General features: G+C 42.3%; 1 protein-coding gene across 1 annotated transcript in view; it reads right to left on the reverse strand.

Moving 5' to 3' along the window:
• The window catches only part of CPED1 (cadherin like and PC-esterase domain containing 1), a 153,715-nt gene extending 143,271 nt beyond the window's left edge, over window positions 1–10,444 (reverse strand). The window contains exons 1-2 of the mRNA XM_082498842.1: window positions 10,346–10,444; window positions 9,397–9,872 (exon numbers count right to left, since the gene is read on the reverse strand). Coding sequence (XP_082354968.1) covers window positions 9,397–9,648 — 252 coding nt within the window. The 5' untranslated portion in view covers window positions 9,649–9,872; window positions 10,346–10,444. The remainder of the gene's footprint in view (window positions 1–9,396; window positions 9,873–10,345) is intronic.
• Between the last annotated feature and the right edge of the window lie 5,130 nt (window positions 10,445–15,574).

Raw genomic sequence — 15,574 nt, forward strand, 5'->3', positions numbered from 1 at the left:
AATAGCACAGGGTGAAGTCACAGGAACTGTGTTAGGTAACTTGTCAGATGTCCTCCCCGGCATCCCAGCGTTTATAAAACACGTTAATTGGGTGGCAAGCACAGCGTTAGAGCATCTCAGGTCACCCTTCCCCACCACAGCACCCGCCATTCTTTTCCCTTCTGCCTTTGCCCCTCCCTCCTCTCCTCTTATCTTCTCTCTTTCCTGCTCCCCTGCAGCGCCAGCAGCTGCTGGCAGCCCTTCCTCTCCATTACCCTCTCTCCCTCCCTCTTCCTAAATACAGCCCTTGCCCCAACCCCCCTCCTGCGCTCCCTCTCCCCCTCCTCCGGGCAGTCCAGCCAGACACTTCCCACTTTCCATTTCACTTGCATCGCGGAAGAAAATCAGGAGAGCGAGAGAGAGAGAGCACTCTCGCTTTCGTTTGCGAGCAAATCCGATTTTGCACCCCACGTGTGCGGGGAGGGCCAGCGTTGCGGGGTGAACTGAGGACAGGTGAGGAGCGCAGAGGGGCAGCGGCCCCGCACACGTCCCTGTCCAGGTTTAGCTGGTGACTGCGGCTTGTCCGGCTGCCGTCCCCCCCGGTGCGGCTGAGGGTGCTTACTGCCCGAACTGCTTACCTTTCCTCTCAAAAGCAGAGTGTCACTCCTTAAGCATGTTGCTTCAAACAAACTTTAAGAGCTTCTGCCTCAAGCAGCCAGCAGTGACTTTGCTCTCCGCTGCGGGCAGTACTCCCAGGACAGCCCTCGTCCGGCTCACCCTCCTCACCTGATGGCTGCCTGGTACAACTGGCCTTGGCAGCCCTGGCAGCCACCTGGGCCTGGGGGCCGAGCTGTGCCCTCACAGGGGGACTGGACCCAATGGGCCTCAGGGCATCCCCAGGGACCCCATGGGGTTGGCCGGCGCCAGCCTGATGGCAGCAGGACCTTCCAGGGGAAGGGAGCTCTGCCTCCTGCTGCCACGGGGAGCGCTGAGGCAGGCGGCGTCTTCCCCAGCTCCCCGGGAATTAGCTGAAATGTTTACAACGCTCTGGTTTGGCAATGGCAAATATCAACACTGATAGTAGCATTAAAAAAAAAAAAAAAAGAAAAAAAAAAAGAAAAAAAAAAAAGAAAGGAAGTTCAAGCAATGACGGTAACCTAGGTCACTTCCACAAAGCACAAAGGCAAACGGCCCTGAGCAGTTCCACAGGCCTAGGCAGCAGCCGGCTCCCAGCAGCCGCCTTTCATGGGCACTCAGAGGGCTTGTGGTGGCCCTCACACACCACTATCTGCTCCGGAGGGCTGGACACGCAGTCCAGAGACACGTAAAAATCCTTCAGGCTGCTGGTGTCCAAAGCTTCCTGACACAGGGCTGGGAGAGACCGAGCCGGCCTGGCTGGGGACACCCTGGCCTGCGCCCCCAGCCACCAGACATGAGGCACTTTTATCTTCCCAAAAAGTCATGACGGGATCTTTGGGACACTGAGAGAATTCAAGGTCCTAAATTTAACAGCTTGACCTGATGTCTAATCTGGTACTATTGAATAATATGAAGCAGCTCAACACCTTTTACGGTGCTTGCTTGAGATCCATGCGTAGTGTTGCCAAATTTGTTTCCTCTCCCTCTCCTTTCAGAGCTATTTGGAGTCCAGGTTACAAGATGCAACGTGCCCTCTCTGTTTTCTTGCCAAGCCACTGTAATGTAGGTGGGGTTGAGTTTTTTTGTTTTGTTTTGTTGTAAATTACCCATTGGCTACCCAGAATTAACAAAAATTCTGGCCAACTGCATGCTTGTAGCAAGTGATTCCATAATTTTTTCCAAAGCTCTATATAAAATGTCTTACATCACTGGCCATGCTGATCTAGTTACTACTGGATGTATTTCAGAATTTCCCATATTATAGCAATAGCAGTCATGTTTATACACTTAAAGAGTCTGCTGGTTTTTATAAAATGTTTCTCAATCATAAAAATGCAGTCTGGGCAGAGAGCTGGTATAAAAGAAGGAGAGTGCAATAGATGAAAATAAGCTGTTCACATATTTTGATGTTTTATGGTTCTGATTTTTTCGGGCATTCCTGCAACTTCAACATGCGATATGCTTAGAACAAAAAAAGTGGATACATAACATTTGGATGGAATATTTGAGAATAATTGTTAAATGGTCAAATGTTTTCATGTCCCAACCATTTTTTAGCTCTTCCCCAGTTTGAAGTCTCAAGCTATGTGTTGGCAGGTCAGTTTACTGCAGATCCAATACATCTTACGTGAAAGGGATTGGTAAAGAACATCTGCGCCCCATATCTTACCTAGAGAATGGTGTGGCTGTCTCCACTGAAATTAATGAGGCTTCACAGAAAAGCTGAGATTTCCCATATGATTTAGGATGAGGCCTATGTCAGCTTTGACGTGATATACCTGCTCTTACAGCTTGCAAACCATTGCACTTAGCTGAGTCACTGACCTCTTTTTAGTGCAATAGGCTCTTACACAAATGATCCACAGCCTTTACAACTGGTCTAAACAAACCACAGTGGGCTGTAAAGTGAAAAAAATGCATAAAAATTATTTTTATGATTTTGTTTTCAGTTTATAGAGTGATGTGAAAAACACAAAAGGAAACAAAGTGAGCTCCATAAAATTTATTATGGATTTTTTAAAAAAATCAAATCAAATGTATGGTCCTCTGAGGTCTTAACAAACGAGATAAACAGCCCAGTTTATATAATATGAAAGCTCAAGAATTACGTAACCATCCTTGTTCAACTGAAAATAGACAGCTATTATCTGAGTTGCAATTCGTAGTTCTGTCTGCCTGCAAGTTCCACAGAGCTGTGAAGTCCTCTGTTAAAGAGAAAATGTTTTGACATTTTCCTTGAAACCAGTTTATCCAATTCTAGGTTATGAACGTATAAAGACATAATTGATTGTATTAGTCTCTGAAGCTTTCCTCTATTGTACAGAATTTCTGGGTTGTTCCAAAAATCCAAAATTTGGTCAGCAACTGAATCTTATAATATATAATTACTGTCATTGTTTTGGCCAAGAAGAAAATAGCAAAGATATTTCAAGTTGAGGAGAGAAAAACAGTTCCTTGGCGTTTTTTCAGATTCCAAGAAGATTGCATAATTCCATAAATATTGATGCATTGTCTCTGCCTGGCAAGGAAGCAGATAAACAGGTTGAACTGTTGCCATAGAATTTCATTGACCATCACTTCAACTGCAGAAACGAAATTCTTCTTCCTAACATAACAGCCCAACTCGTGTCTGCCTAAGCTTCTCTCAGGAAAGAACTCCAAAACTGTGAATCATCTTTTCAGCTAGCCAGTTCTGGTGGCGTTGGTCCCTGCGTTGATTTCAGGCAGCCACTCTTTTACACCAAGCTAGCCAAGACTGTCATAGTCTTGCCCAATAGCTTCAAATAACTTGACTGCAGCTTACTTTAACCCCACTGCTTTCTGCAGGTACTGGGCTGCTGCGAGAGAGATCTATGAACCACTATGCAAACCAAAAGGTCTTTGCATGAAAGGGGAGTGCAACCGAAATACCATGAAAGAGAACGAGCCTTATACAAACAACGCTGGCACTGCTAGCAGTATTCACAAGCAGTGAACTGCCTAAATTCCCATTTATCTAGCAAAGGAAGTGCGGATTTACCTTCACTGCTAAATTCCACCTAGTGCAACAACATTACAAAAAATCCAAGAGTGGGGCTCCTAGAAACTAATGCACTAATATTAAACAGCATTAATAAGAAGAGTGATAATAAAAACTTAGCATGTGGTTCTAATGCCCTAAGTTGTGCATTTACAGGATGGCGCAGACCTTTATTAATTCCAAATGTGACTTTTAAATTATTTTTCACGTTTGCATAGAAGTTCATAGAAATAGTAAGTTGTTCATACTACCGTCATATTTGAAGTCCACAGAGCTTCTGTGTCAAGAAGTAACACAGAAGTTAATTTCCTGTTTCACTTTCTGGAGGATATTTAAATGTGTTGGCTTTATGTTCTGTTAGATTTCCTAATCAGAAGGGACTGGGTTGTAGAATGAAATGGTTGGAATGTAATTCTGCTTCCAATTGTTTGCTGAATAAATACAGAAAAAGCAACTAGATTATTGGCACTACTTTGATGGCTCGTTTCTGATGTCTTCATAAATCCAAGAGCAAAACTGGAGTTATTTGCATAGTCATCATCAGCACTTTGAGCTGGAAGTACAGAGCTATTTTATCAAAATGCCTTTGCTTTATGATTGTGTGTAGTTCACGGTACCAACTGCCTCATCTTGAGAACAGATAATGAACGAATCCTACCCATCTTATCAAAACAGCTACGCGTGAGGAGAGGGCTCCAATGAAGTGCGTGAGTGAGACTCTGCCTCCAGTTCCCATCTGCTGCTGATGCATCCTTCTCAAAGTTCCCTTCCTGCAGAGTCTCCACCCTGCCCCTCTTTCCTGACTGCTACCACAATAGCCTTGCCCTTTATCACCAAAATATCTCTAGTTATCTGTGCAGTAAAAATAGCTGTTTCCTCAGTGCCTTTTGCATTTTACACTGAAAAGGGGGAAAAAAATGTCCTGCTTTCATAGGGTGCAATGTGAATGTGATATCATTCCAAGGAAACCAGTTGCTGATACCATACCATCTGTCAATTGCTTTCTATTAACAGAGGTTTCATACTTGCAAAGGTCTTTTTTCTTTTGTGAGGAGAAAAGAGTTCTCATCCCCCTACTTTATTATATAAAATAAATATACTTTTTAAGATTAAATCTGCTTTAAAAATGTATCAAACCTTATTATACATAATGTAATCTTTCCTATCCAGAGCTCCCACCACACTCCATTTCTGCATAATAGCAAAAATCACCCCTTCTCATTCTATCATCTGGCTTCATTTCTCCTTTTTTCACACATTTACATTTCAAAAGTTCCCACTAGCTTTGTCTTCTTTTCTTTCCATTTCCATTCCCATCTCCCTTTCTCTTCCCCTGCACAAATCCAGCCCCCTCTGTGCACGATCTCTTCTGTGCCTCCTGAGGACACTATTACTTTGCAGCTCCCTACTCTGCTTCCCACATCTGCCCCAGCCAGTGCTTCCTTTCCCCATGCCTTCTTGCATAACACTCCTCGCTTGCTCCCTGCCTTCCCTGCTTATTCTGAGTGAAGCAAGTATATTCCATCCAAAAAATCAATACAAAAACAAGTCACATGCCTTTAGAGGGTGAAGTTCATCAGATTTGTTTTAAAAGTCTACATTAATTCATAATGAATTTTGCATCAGATGCGGTTCTTTCCTTTGACTATGAAGTCCAGCTTTCTCATTCTGACAATATAAGAGTGGAGCATTCAGGTAAAGAGAGGATAATTCCACTCTGGGTATCCAGAGTTCTAAAGTTCCAGTAACAATTTCTCAGCTTTTCAGGAATTTCACTCTTGATTTTTAAATACAGGTACCTGGGCCTGTAACCTGTGCACGATGTTCAATTGCATCTTCCTCTAGATCTTGGTTAGAAGTAAAACATGTTGTTTCCCTTTTTTTTTTTTTTTTTTTTTTTTTCTCCATGGTATCTGTGAGATATGGAGACATCAAGCTGTCGTTATCTTGCTTCTTTCGTGCTGTCCACTACCAGTAAATTATATCCTATTTTATTTGTTCAGAATAGAGATGTAAAGATCTTTTTCTCATTCTTCCTTTCTGCTCACCTCATTATACCTCCTCTTTGAGATATATCTTTTACACCAAACATAAGTGGCAGGTTGAGGGCCTTGAAAGTAAAGACAGCCTTTTCCACCATACCTATTATCTTTCATTTATTAAGATGCCAGCCTCACCCACTCATGACATTCTCATAAAATCAGCTGCATGTCTTGTTTGTTTTCTTTTTCTCAGGGGATGTAGCAAGGCTCCTGTGAGTATCCATGAAATAATGTCCTTCAAGACCCATCTTAAAATTTAAAATCTCATTTTTTTATACATTGGCCATGGTTAGAGAGCTAGTATGCTAAACAGTGCCTAGCACATGAGCAACATTGTCTCACTGCTTCCTCAAAACAGCAAAGGTACTACGTCTATCTACCAAAATGCATTCCTGTGCAGAGACACCAAAGTTGGCTCTGGCTGAACTAATTCAGAGAGTGGAAACACATCTAGGTCCAGCTAATTAGCTCTTCTCAGAAGTGGCTGAGAAGCAGAGCTGAAGATGAGTGCAACGGTTTTACATCTGTCTGGTACCAAAGGTATTTTTGGCACAATACTATGCCAGGCAAACCTACACAGGGCTTGTATGGCTTTTTTTTTTTTGATACCTATTTCAGTTTAGATGCTAGAACACCAACTCTCCTTACTATATGGATTTGCAAATATTTCTTCATGCAGGAGAAAAACCTGCAGACAGCTTGCTGCTGGATGTGATATCTCCCTTTCACGCTTTTAATGCTGGAGATTCAGAAATAAGTCTTCTATTTTTCAGGCTACAGATATTAACTTTAAATTTATACTAGAAAATGTTGACATCTGTTCATGTGAAAATAAGGCTACAGAGTCAGGTCTCCAGCAGCTTTTAAAACTCCTGTAATATGTGATACCTGAGAGAGGAGCAGGATGAACTCTGTCAAGTTTTCCAGGCTATTGATAAAATCTCCATTTTCGCAATTTAAAAAAGACAGCTTGCACTATGTGCCTGACAGTAATGGCTCCATCCCAGGGCATCTTGGATGTAGTTAAAGACACATTTACAGACCAAATTGGCAATTTCCAGCCCCATGCTTTTTCCACATTTGTCCGGAACTTTCCTTTCCAAAATGAGATTAATTTTGAGATCAAAGGTGCACTGGCCAAGCTGCACTTTTTTTTTTTTTTTTTTTTTTTGAGGCACTTTTGCAATGCAAACTCTGAGTGGAGAAATTATCAGACTTTGGAAGGGGATTTTGCTCATGCAATACCAATCATAACCAAATTCTCACAGCAGGCTCAACACAATACTGATTGTTTCTCTGAAAGAAGCAAGAATTAAATCTGCCTCTACCCAGTCAGAAGAGATTCTGCAGTGTGACAGACACTATGGCTTAAAACCCAGAAACACTGGCTATTATCTAAAGAATATTATTTACAGCAGGGTCTTCTTTTCCTTAAAATTTATTCACAAACTTTGGTTTCATAAAACATGTTGCAGTGTTTGCTTCAAGTCACTGTTTAACTGCACAATAGATTCTTTTTCATAAATCTGCTTGCTGAGCTATTTACAGAATAAGAATACACGTGTGACCAGTCAATTTAAAATGTGAATAATTTGGATTCTATTTTAAAGTATTCTTCCAGTTTCGTACATGAGAATTTAAGTCAGAGCTCTAATGAAAACTTTGTTTCCAAACTAGCTACTGTGGGCGGGCACGTGACTGTAAAATAAAACAGTGTAAAGTTTCAGCCATGACATCTGTCTTAGATGTTACTGGGTACCCAATAAAATCAAGCAAGATAACAGCTCAGTTATCTGAATAAGCAGTGGGCGAAAACAGACAGTTCAAGAACACCCTCTCAAAGCAAAGTGGTAGAGATTTTTGGAGATGTTTGTCTTTTCTGTTCCCTGAGATTATTATTCAGCCCACACAACCAGCAAAGCATTCTCTGGAAACAGAGAGCAGCTTAGAGTAACATCCCAACATGTGCAAGACATTTTGTTCGTCGTCCTCCAGAGGAAACTTTCAAGACAAATATGGAGCCAGCTATGGGTGGTCTTCAAAACTTGAAGAGGAATGTGTTAGAGTAGCACAGCCCTGGAAAACATACCTATAAGGGTTAACATATGCATTTACATCTGTACTATAGGTTCAGCATGTGCGCGTGATAGTCACATCCAACCACGTATGCTGGAGGGCCCTAAGTACGGCATGTTGTAAAAACATAAGCTTCCTTCTCATTTCAAACTGCCAGCACACCAAGTTCAGTGTCAATCTCTGTTTTTCTCAAACAAATGGGGAAAGAAGAAATTACAGGTATTTCCAGCCAAGCAATATGCTAGCAAAACTGTGCCATCATTCCACCAATTCCTACAGAATCCAGGCAGCCCAAGGTAAGACATGAAATGTTCTTTGCTGTTAACAACAGCAATGAGTAAAAGGGAATGGACTCTAAGTGTCAAAAGTTGTAATGAAATGCAAACCACACTTGTCAGCTGTGCTTGTTTCCCTTTAAATTGTAATTCTTTATGTCAAATTGTTGAACAAATCCAAATCTGGGTACCTAGTGCACTAAACCATCATTAAAATATAGAATTATGACAAATGCAGCATGGAGTAGATTTCTGCAACTCATAAGAAAAATCTCTCTGACCTTCACAAGAACAAAAATCCATTTTTTAAGACTTAAGGGTAAAGAGTTCATGCCAAAGTTATTTCACATATCTGGTTTTGATTGTTGCAGAAGATGGACTTTACAACTGCTCTCCTAAAATCAATATTGCTGACCTTTCAGACTGTGAACCCTATCTAATCAAAGAAGCAGTCTTCTAAATTATTTTTTTTTAATTTGAACTGCTTTATGTGGATGCTGTCCATAATCTGTGAAGTCACAGATTAATGTTTATAGTCCTGATACAGTTGAATATAAAATGCCAGCATAATGATAATTTCACAGTGAGATATCTGCTGCATTATTAGCAGCCCTCTGTAGGACTGAGGAAAACCTGAAACATTTGTGCTAGTGCTGATCACAGATTCCAGAGTAAAAATAACTACCTCAGTCTGGACCATTTAATAAACCACATTTTCCAACTAAAATAACAGTGTCTGCATTTGTTAGGTTTTAACACCCATTCTAGGAACCCTGTACAAAATAAACATGAGGTCAGGTAACCTAAGGACAAAGTCAAATTTGTGGGAAAAAGATTCCAAAGTAAATAGTGTGATTTGAAAATGTGAGAAACACTTTTTTTTATTTCTCAAATGCAGTTAAATTCAGTTTTTCAGCAGGATCCCAGTAAAGTTCAAAACTGATGAGCAGATAACTTTAAAGCAGGGCAGCTGCAGCACCGGTGCTAATTAACAGCCTCAGTGACTTCCATGAAACCCCACTGGCTCCTGATTTACGTGCCTGTACTGTAAAGCCTCTGACCCAGTCCCTAAAGCCAAAATAAAATATGGTCTGTGCAGCAAACTGAAATCTCCCTGGAGTCACAGAGCAATGTCATGTTTCAGCCCAAGATTTCGGGATTCCTGTGTTAGTAACAGCATAGTGAGGAGCTGGTAACAGAGACGTGGTTGCGCATATGCCGCTGTCATTAGATCACCCATTTGTTTGTATACAGATCTCAGACTTCCAAGCTTAGGCTAATTTTAGCTGGACTCAGATGATCCTGCCAGACTCGCTATCCCTCGCTTTGCTAATTATTGCTCAGCACTCTGCTCCAGCTGACTTACCTTTTTCACTGTCTGTGAATTACTGCCAGGGAGGAAGCAGAGAGTGGTGCTTGAGGAGACCTCCTTGTATCTTCCTTGCTGTGTTTTAGTCAGTTTGCTGGGTGCAATCCCATTGACCACTGCCGAAAGGATGCTGCTGGTCATGAGAGGAGTCAGGGTCTGGCAGAACAGGCAGATGGCCACCACTAAGGCCAGGAGGAAGGGACGAGGGCGACAAAGCCTGCGGCACCTGGGGACTTGCCCACAAACCATGGCCTCTTTGCCGTCCTCACTTCACCCTTTGCCACATTGCAGAAGCAGTCCAAGTAGCCACGTCTTGCCAGGGCAAAAAAAGTCAAAGGCACGCTTTACCCAAAACTAGCGAGAGTTTTCCCCATTTCTGCTGCTGAGAGCTTTCCTGGTGCCTGGCAAGAAGTCACAGGTTCCAGAGGAGCAGAGGCTTGGGCAGTACCCTCCCATGGGGGCACAGGAACAACCTGTGAAAAAACAACAAGTGAGCAGCAGCAAACAGCAGCGTGCTGTGCGGTATTCTGCAAGGAGTCGTAGCAAGCTTGTCCACACCGCGCTCTCGGGAGAACAGACCTGCCAGCAGACAGGTGAGGAGCAGAAATCTTCACCCCCTTCGCGGAAGTTAACTACTCAGCCAGACAATAGTATCCAAGAAAGCAAGAGGTTAAAGCTTAACACGTCCTGTCCACAGCTGAAAAGAGTAAGAGAGTGTACCAACTTCGTGAACAATCGTTTGCTGTTTTTTTCTCTCTTGCATTCTCAATTCCCACTTTGTTTTTACAGTTTCCTCCATTCCAGTCCTTTTAAATTGCCTCCTTCCTGTCAGCATGCATAGCTTTCTCTCTAAAAGTGATCATTTATCTGAAAACTGACAGACTATGAAGATTTTCGTTTGCATTTGTTTTGTCCAGAGTGCGAGTTCAAAGTTAGGTTTACTTACTCGGTTCTTATCCTGTTAGAAGTTTTCCGTTCTCCTCTAATGGGCTGCTGATTAAAACCACTTGGAACAACCCTGGCTCATGATCCCAGCTCGTCTCACACACTCAGAAGGCAGGCACACGCACATACACACGCCATCTGAAGCCAGTTGGACCACAGATTTCATATAAATAAAGGCTGGACTGCTCAGAGGGTGGGGCTAAACTAGCTCCGCTCTGAGCAGGCACAGGGTTTGGAGACGCAGCCTGAGGTCTGGATGGGGAACAAGAGGTGTCCTTGCTCACGCTGCATGCCTGGAAGCCACCATCACTGCAATTTTTAGAAAACTGCTGTTACAGCAATCAGTCTAATTGAAACAATATTAATATCTCGCAGGCAGTAGAAATCTGAGCAGCACCTGCAGTATTTTGATCCAGGGTAACAAAAATGTTGTAAAAGGAAGCAGATTTACTTGGACATAAACGTCACTGACAAAGCAGTTGCCAGTAATTTTCCATAGAAGATATAACATCTCATAGCAGTGTATAAATAAAACTTCTTACTGATGTCAAAGAGGGAAAGAAAGGAGGGCGGACAAAAATACTCCAATGAAAGCACTTAGTATCTAAGCCACAGAAGGTCTTAGTTACTACTTCCCCCTGCTGACACAGGACAGGGACAAGACAGATGGGAACAGTTGAGGAACTCTGTTATCTTTATAGACCTAAACTTCTCATATAATCAAGGTCTTTTAGCTAAAAATATCTGTATACAAGTTGCCTATTTTATCCTCCATCCTCAGTTGTTTTTGAAAAGAGAGTTCTTCCTGCAGTGCCTCATATATAAGATATGAGCGTGGTTATGATAATTTTGAGCCAATCTGCACAATTCAACAGCAGCAGCAGCATTAGTGAGTTAGAGGCCTATATACAGCAATGAAGAGTAGAGTATATATTTGTTTGAAGTGCTGGTGGTTATTCAGCTTTCAAATCCTTTTTTTTCCCTCCATACTAAAACCATCAATTTGCACATATAGAAAAATGCCATGGAAGTGATTCAACACCTCGTGTAGAGCCTCAGCTGTCACACGCACTGCATTTTAGTTTTCTTTCTGGGGCTGCAGTTGTCTAAATTAGACTCCTGGGTTATCCTGAGCAGGAAAGGAGTATAAAACTTGCCTGTACCCTCCTGTGATAGATGCTTGCCATCCACACAGAAACTCCCATCTCTGTTCTCTGGAGACATGTGGCTCGTGCTCCCTCCTTCCCAGCACAGCAGCTCACATCCTTGGGCGCTGCTCCAGCCAGCCTGTGCTGCAGCGCCTCTGGCAAGCCAACAAATGTGGTTAGAGGACATCGAAAAACCATAGGCTCCCTGCAGCTGGCTTTGGGGTAGGTCTACGCCATACAATGGAAAGGGGTACCCAGGGAGCTGGTACATTCAAAGGAGGATTGCAGAGACACTACAGCCAGCCTGGAAGCCACAGTAACCCCATCAGTAGAGGAGGAGAGCATAGTAGAGCTGCTTTATTGTTTTAAGAGATTGTCCTGTGGGTTTTGGCATGCCCTGATTTCAGGGCCCACAACCACCAGCTGTGTGGGTGGCATTTGCATAGTTGTCAACTTCTCCCAAATTCTTAGTGAGGGGATTTTAGTACGAGTTTTACGTGCTGTTGCTAGAAGACTTGATTAAAATCAGTTTATAAAGATTCGGATTTATGGTTGCTTCATGATGTGGAGATCATGCCCCCTTGCTAGAGTCCAACACCAGAACAAAGTAATCCTTTCTGTCCTCACTCCCTGTTCCCTCAGTGACCCTCAGCACAGCAAGTAACCATGCTCTCCCTCCAGCCCAACATTTTCCCCTTTCAAACTCGTAAGTGGGATCTTCATCCTCATATTTTCCCCAATGTCTCAGAGCCAATTCATCCTTCCTGCAATCCCAAGGTCACTCATGGGCTCCAAGTCTTCAGGACAAGCCGACAACTTTTACTCATTTACCACATCAAGACTGATACTGCAAAAGCAGAGATGAAGGGATATGAGCAGAGGGCAGGCAGATCACTGCTTCCTGTATACTCCTGGGGATCATCATCTGCTTTTCCCAGATGTTCCAAGGAGTGAGATGGCTTTTTCCCTATGTTTTGTGGTTTCTTTTCATGACAATAGAATGTAATGTACATTTCTTAAGCTGTAAATACTTTTCTCAATCACAGCTAGAGTGCAATGAACATGATTCCTGTCATCTTTTCAATCAGGATTCCACCACATCTCTGGGCTTACATGTCTACTGATTTATCTGGTCACATTCTGACACTTTAGAAATTAAGCCAGGACTATTGCAAATGGGGACTAATTCCCCTGGCATTAACTAGTCACTTAGGAAGAGGACCTCCTGGGTCCCAAACTCACGACAAAGATTCTTTAGTGCATAGTATTCAAATAACTGCAGTACACAATTATCTGTAAGATCAGGAATATCCAGCTAAGTATTTATACTCGCTGGTATACGTACATGTTTCAGAATTCTTAGCAGAAAGCTGAAAAAAAAAAAAACCAAAAACTCTTTCTGACATACAAACCACATTTATTATTCATTCCCTATTTCGGATTCCCAGACCTGTTCCTTCCAGTGGCTGCTCCCACTGCGTGGATGAAGGGCTCTCAAGTCTGCTTACCTCTCCCTACTCCTCCCACTCACTCAGGACTGCTCGCCTGGATGCTCCCTACAGCAGCCAGCTGCCATCCTGCTCTGCATGAGGCAAGGTCCTGCAGGGACCGCTTCTGCTGAAACCAACCGTCTGTGTCTGTCAAGAGTCATCTCCAGTGCTTGCAGCCAGAATCCCAGTTCCATCTGTGTTACCTGGAATAGACAAGTGTTTAAAGATACCCTGACATAGAAAAGGTGAGAGGAAAGTCACAAGACTTGCTAAAAATTGCCAAGGACTAGGATTTGAAAGGGCTTAGCCAATATGCCATGCAGGCATGTAATGTGCACCATTCATCATCTCACTGGGGTTTTAAGCAACCCGACTCATATTCACACAGCTTCCATTTTACACAAGTCTCTGTGTTTGTTCAGTGGTGAAAGCTAGTGACCACTGAAGAATGATTTCCATGGTCTAAGTAGTGACCTGGACAGATAATTGTCAGGAGCTAACCAAGAAGAAAATATGAGGCACAGAAAGTCAGCAGGAATTTAAGGCTAGCTGAATAAATCCATTTTATGCATGCTTAACTTCACTCAGAGATCTAACATGAATCATTCTGCAATTCTGAATAAAGTTAAGTCTAGATATAAGTGCTTGTAAGATCAGGTCCTGATATAATAAAACCATTTTGCATCAATAATTTCACTATATAGAGGCTGCCAAGAAGAAAATATGTTTAAAAACCTTTTCACAATTGCTCTTTTCTCAAGCAAGTTTCAAATTTCAAAGTATAGCATCCAAGCAACCATTTCAATGATAAATGAGCTCACATGAAAAATAAGCTCAAACAGATCATTTCTAAATTAACTGATAGTCAAGTCCTTGTAATCACAGTGCAAACCTACATGCAAATTTCATCATTTATGGTCAACTTTTAAAATTCTTTTTTATTTTCTAGCATACTAAAAACTATGCCAAGGGCCATAAATGCTCACTAACTTAAAGCATTAGATAAAGGGTTTATGAACAATAGGCATTAATAGCATTGTAAATATTCAAACAAAGCATCGAGTTAAAGCATGCTGGAGAAAGCCTGCTCAGCCACACCCTCCACGATTTTTTACTTCACCCTGAATTCAATCCAGATTGCAATTAGATTTGCAATGTCTTCAGTCCTGTGTGTGGTCCCATTATGAATCGTGAACGGGGAAGACTGGCACAGAGTGAAGAAAATAGGAGAAATACATTTCATTACTGCTCTGCACATTGGAAGATTTGATACTGCTGAAGTTTAAATTAATCCCAGCATGGTAAAAGTCTCTCCCCTTTTCCCATTCATAGAACACTGTAAGCCTTAATGATATTGGGATTTTGTTCCACAGAGTACTCCAGAGAACAAAGATTCACGTCTTAATCCCGCATTGGCTCAGCTCTCTGATCTTGGCTCACAGAGAAGGCAGGCTAGCAGAGAAGATTCTGCAAATCCTTGGAAAGCAAACCAGTTGATGTTAATGGGAGAAAAGTTGCAGGGGAGACTCCCCTTTTGGTTTTGCTTCTCATTATTGTTTCATTTATTTAATATTTTGCCTTTATGTAAGAGGCAATGTATTATCTGGACTACATAAGCAGTGTGTTTACTTATCATAGGATTTACCATCCATATATCTATGTATAGTTGATATATAGTTAATTTTAGATCCTTAGCCTGTAAATTTTATCAGTGTGTTAATGGCTGTGATTGCTGAATATTTTGCCCCAAGAAAGATCCTGTTAGGCCTGCAGTTCCATGGGCAGAGCAGCCAGCATAGTAATTCCCTGCCATGGAAAGGGGAAGGTCTTTGCTTGCTCCCCTCTGCCCTGCCTTTAGCATCTCTTCCTCACCTCTGGTCCTGCTCTTCCCCTTCCTCTCTTCCTACCTTGTGGTGGTGCTTATTAGATACTTTCATGAGAAAAAACTGCACAGCCAGATGAGTGAGTTGAATCCACTCTTGGGGAGGTCCACTGGGCCCCAGTGCTGGTACAACTTAAACAGCAGGAGAACACCAGTGAGGGAGGATGTAAACAGAGGAAATAAAAGGACCTTTTAGGCAGCAGCAAAGCTTGATATTCAGCTCACCAGACGACTGGACCCACCCCAGCTTCCCTCCAGTGTTAGGTAGGATCTCAGTCAACTGAGTTGTTTGTCCAGAGGCATCTCTTTGTATCTCAGCCATGTTCTTCACAACTATGTTCTGGCAGAAGGGTGACAATGAAACACAGTATCTATTTAGTTATATATGTTAATAATACAGAAAGTTGCTTGACATGAGAGTAAGGGAAAGCAGCTGAAGGCCAAAGTCTTATGAAGATACTGGTTTCTGCTTAAAAGGAAAATTTGCCTGTCAGGAGGAAGAAATAGACCAGTAAATTCTTTGCTTCTTCCTGTCTACAGTTATTCACTGACTCTTGACATAATCCCCTCGCAGCAGTTATTCTGAGATTACACAGAGATTTATGGATTTTGTAGTCAGTTTGATTGCTCAGACTTGTTGGTTACTGCTGAGAGCTGAGTAAGAATCAGTGATAATCAAAAAATGCCCAGATAGGCTGCAACATGGACAT

Source organism: Vanellus vanellus (genome assembly GCF_965231255.1).
Source record: "Vanellus vanellus genome assembly, chromosome: 1".
NCBI classification, from domain to species: domain Eukaryota; kingdom Metazoa; phylum Chordata; class Aves; order Charadriiformes; family Charadriidae; genus Vanellus; species Vanellus vanellus.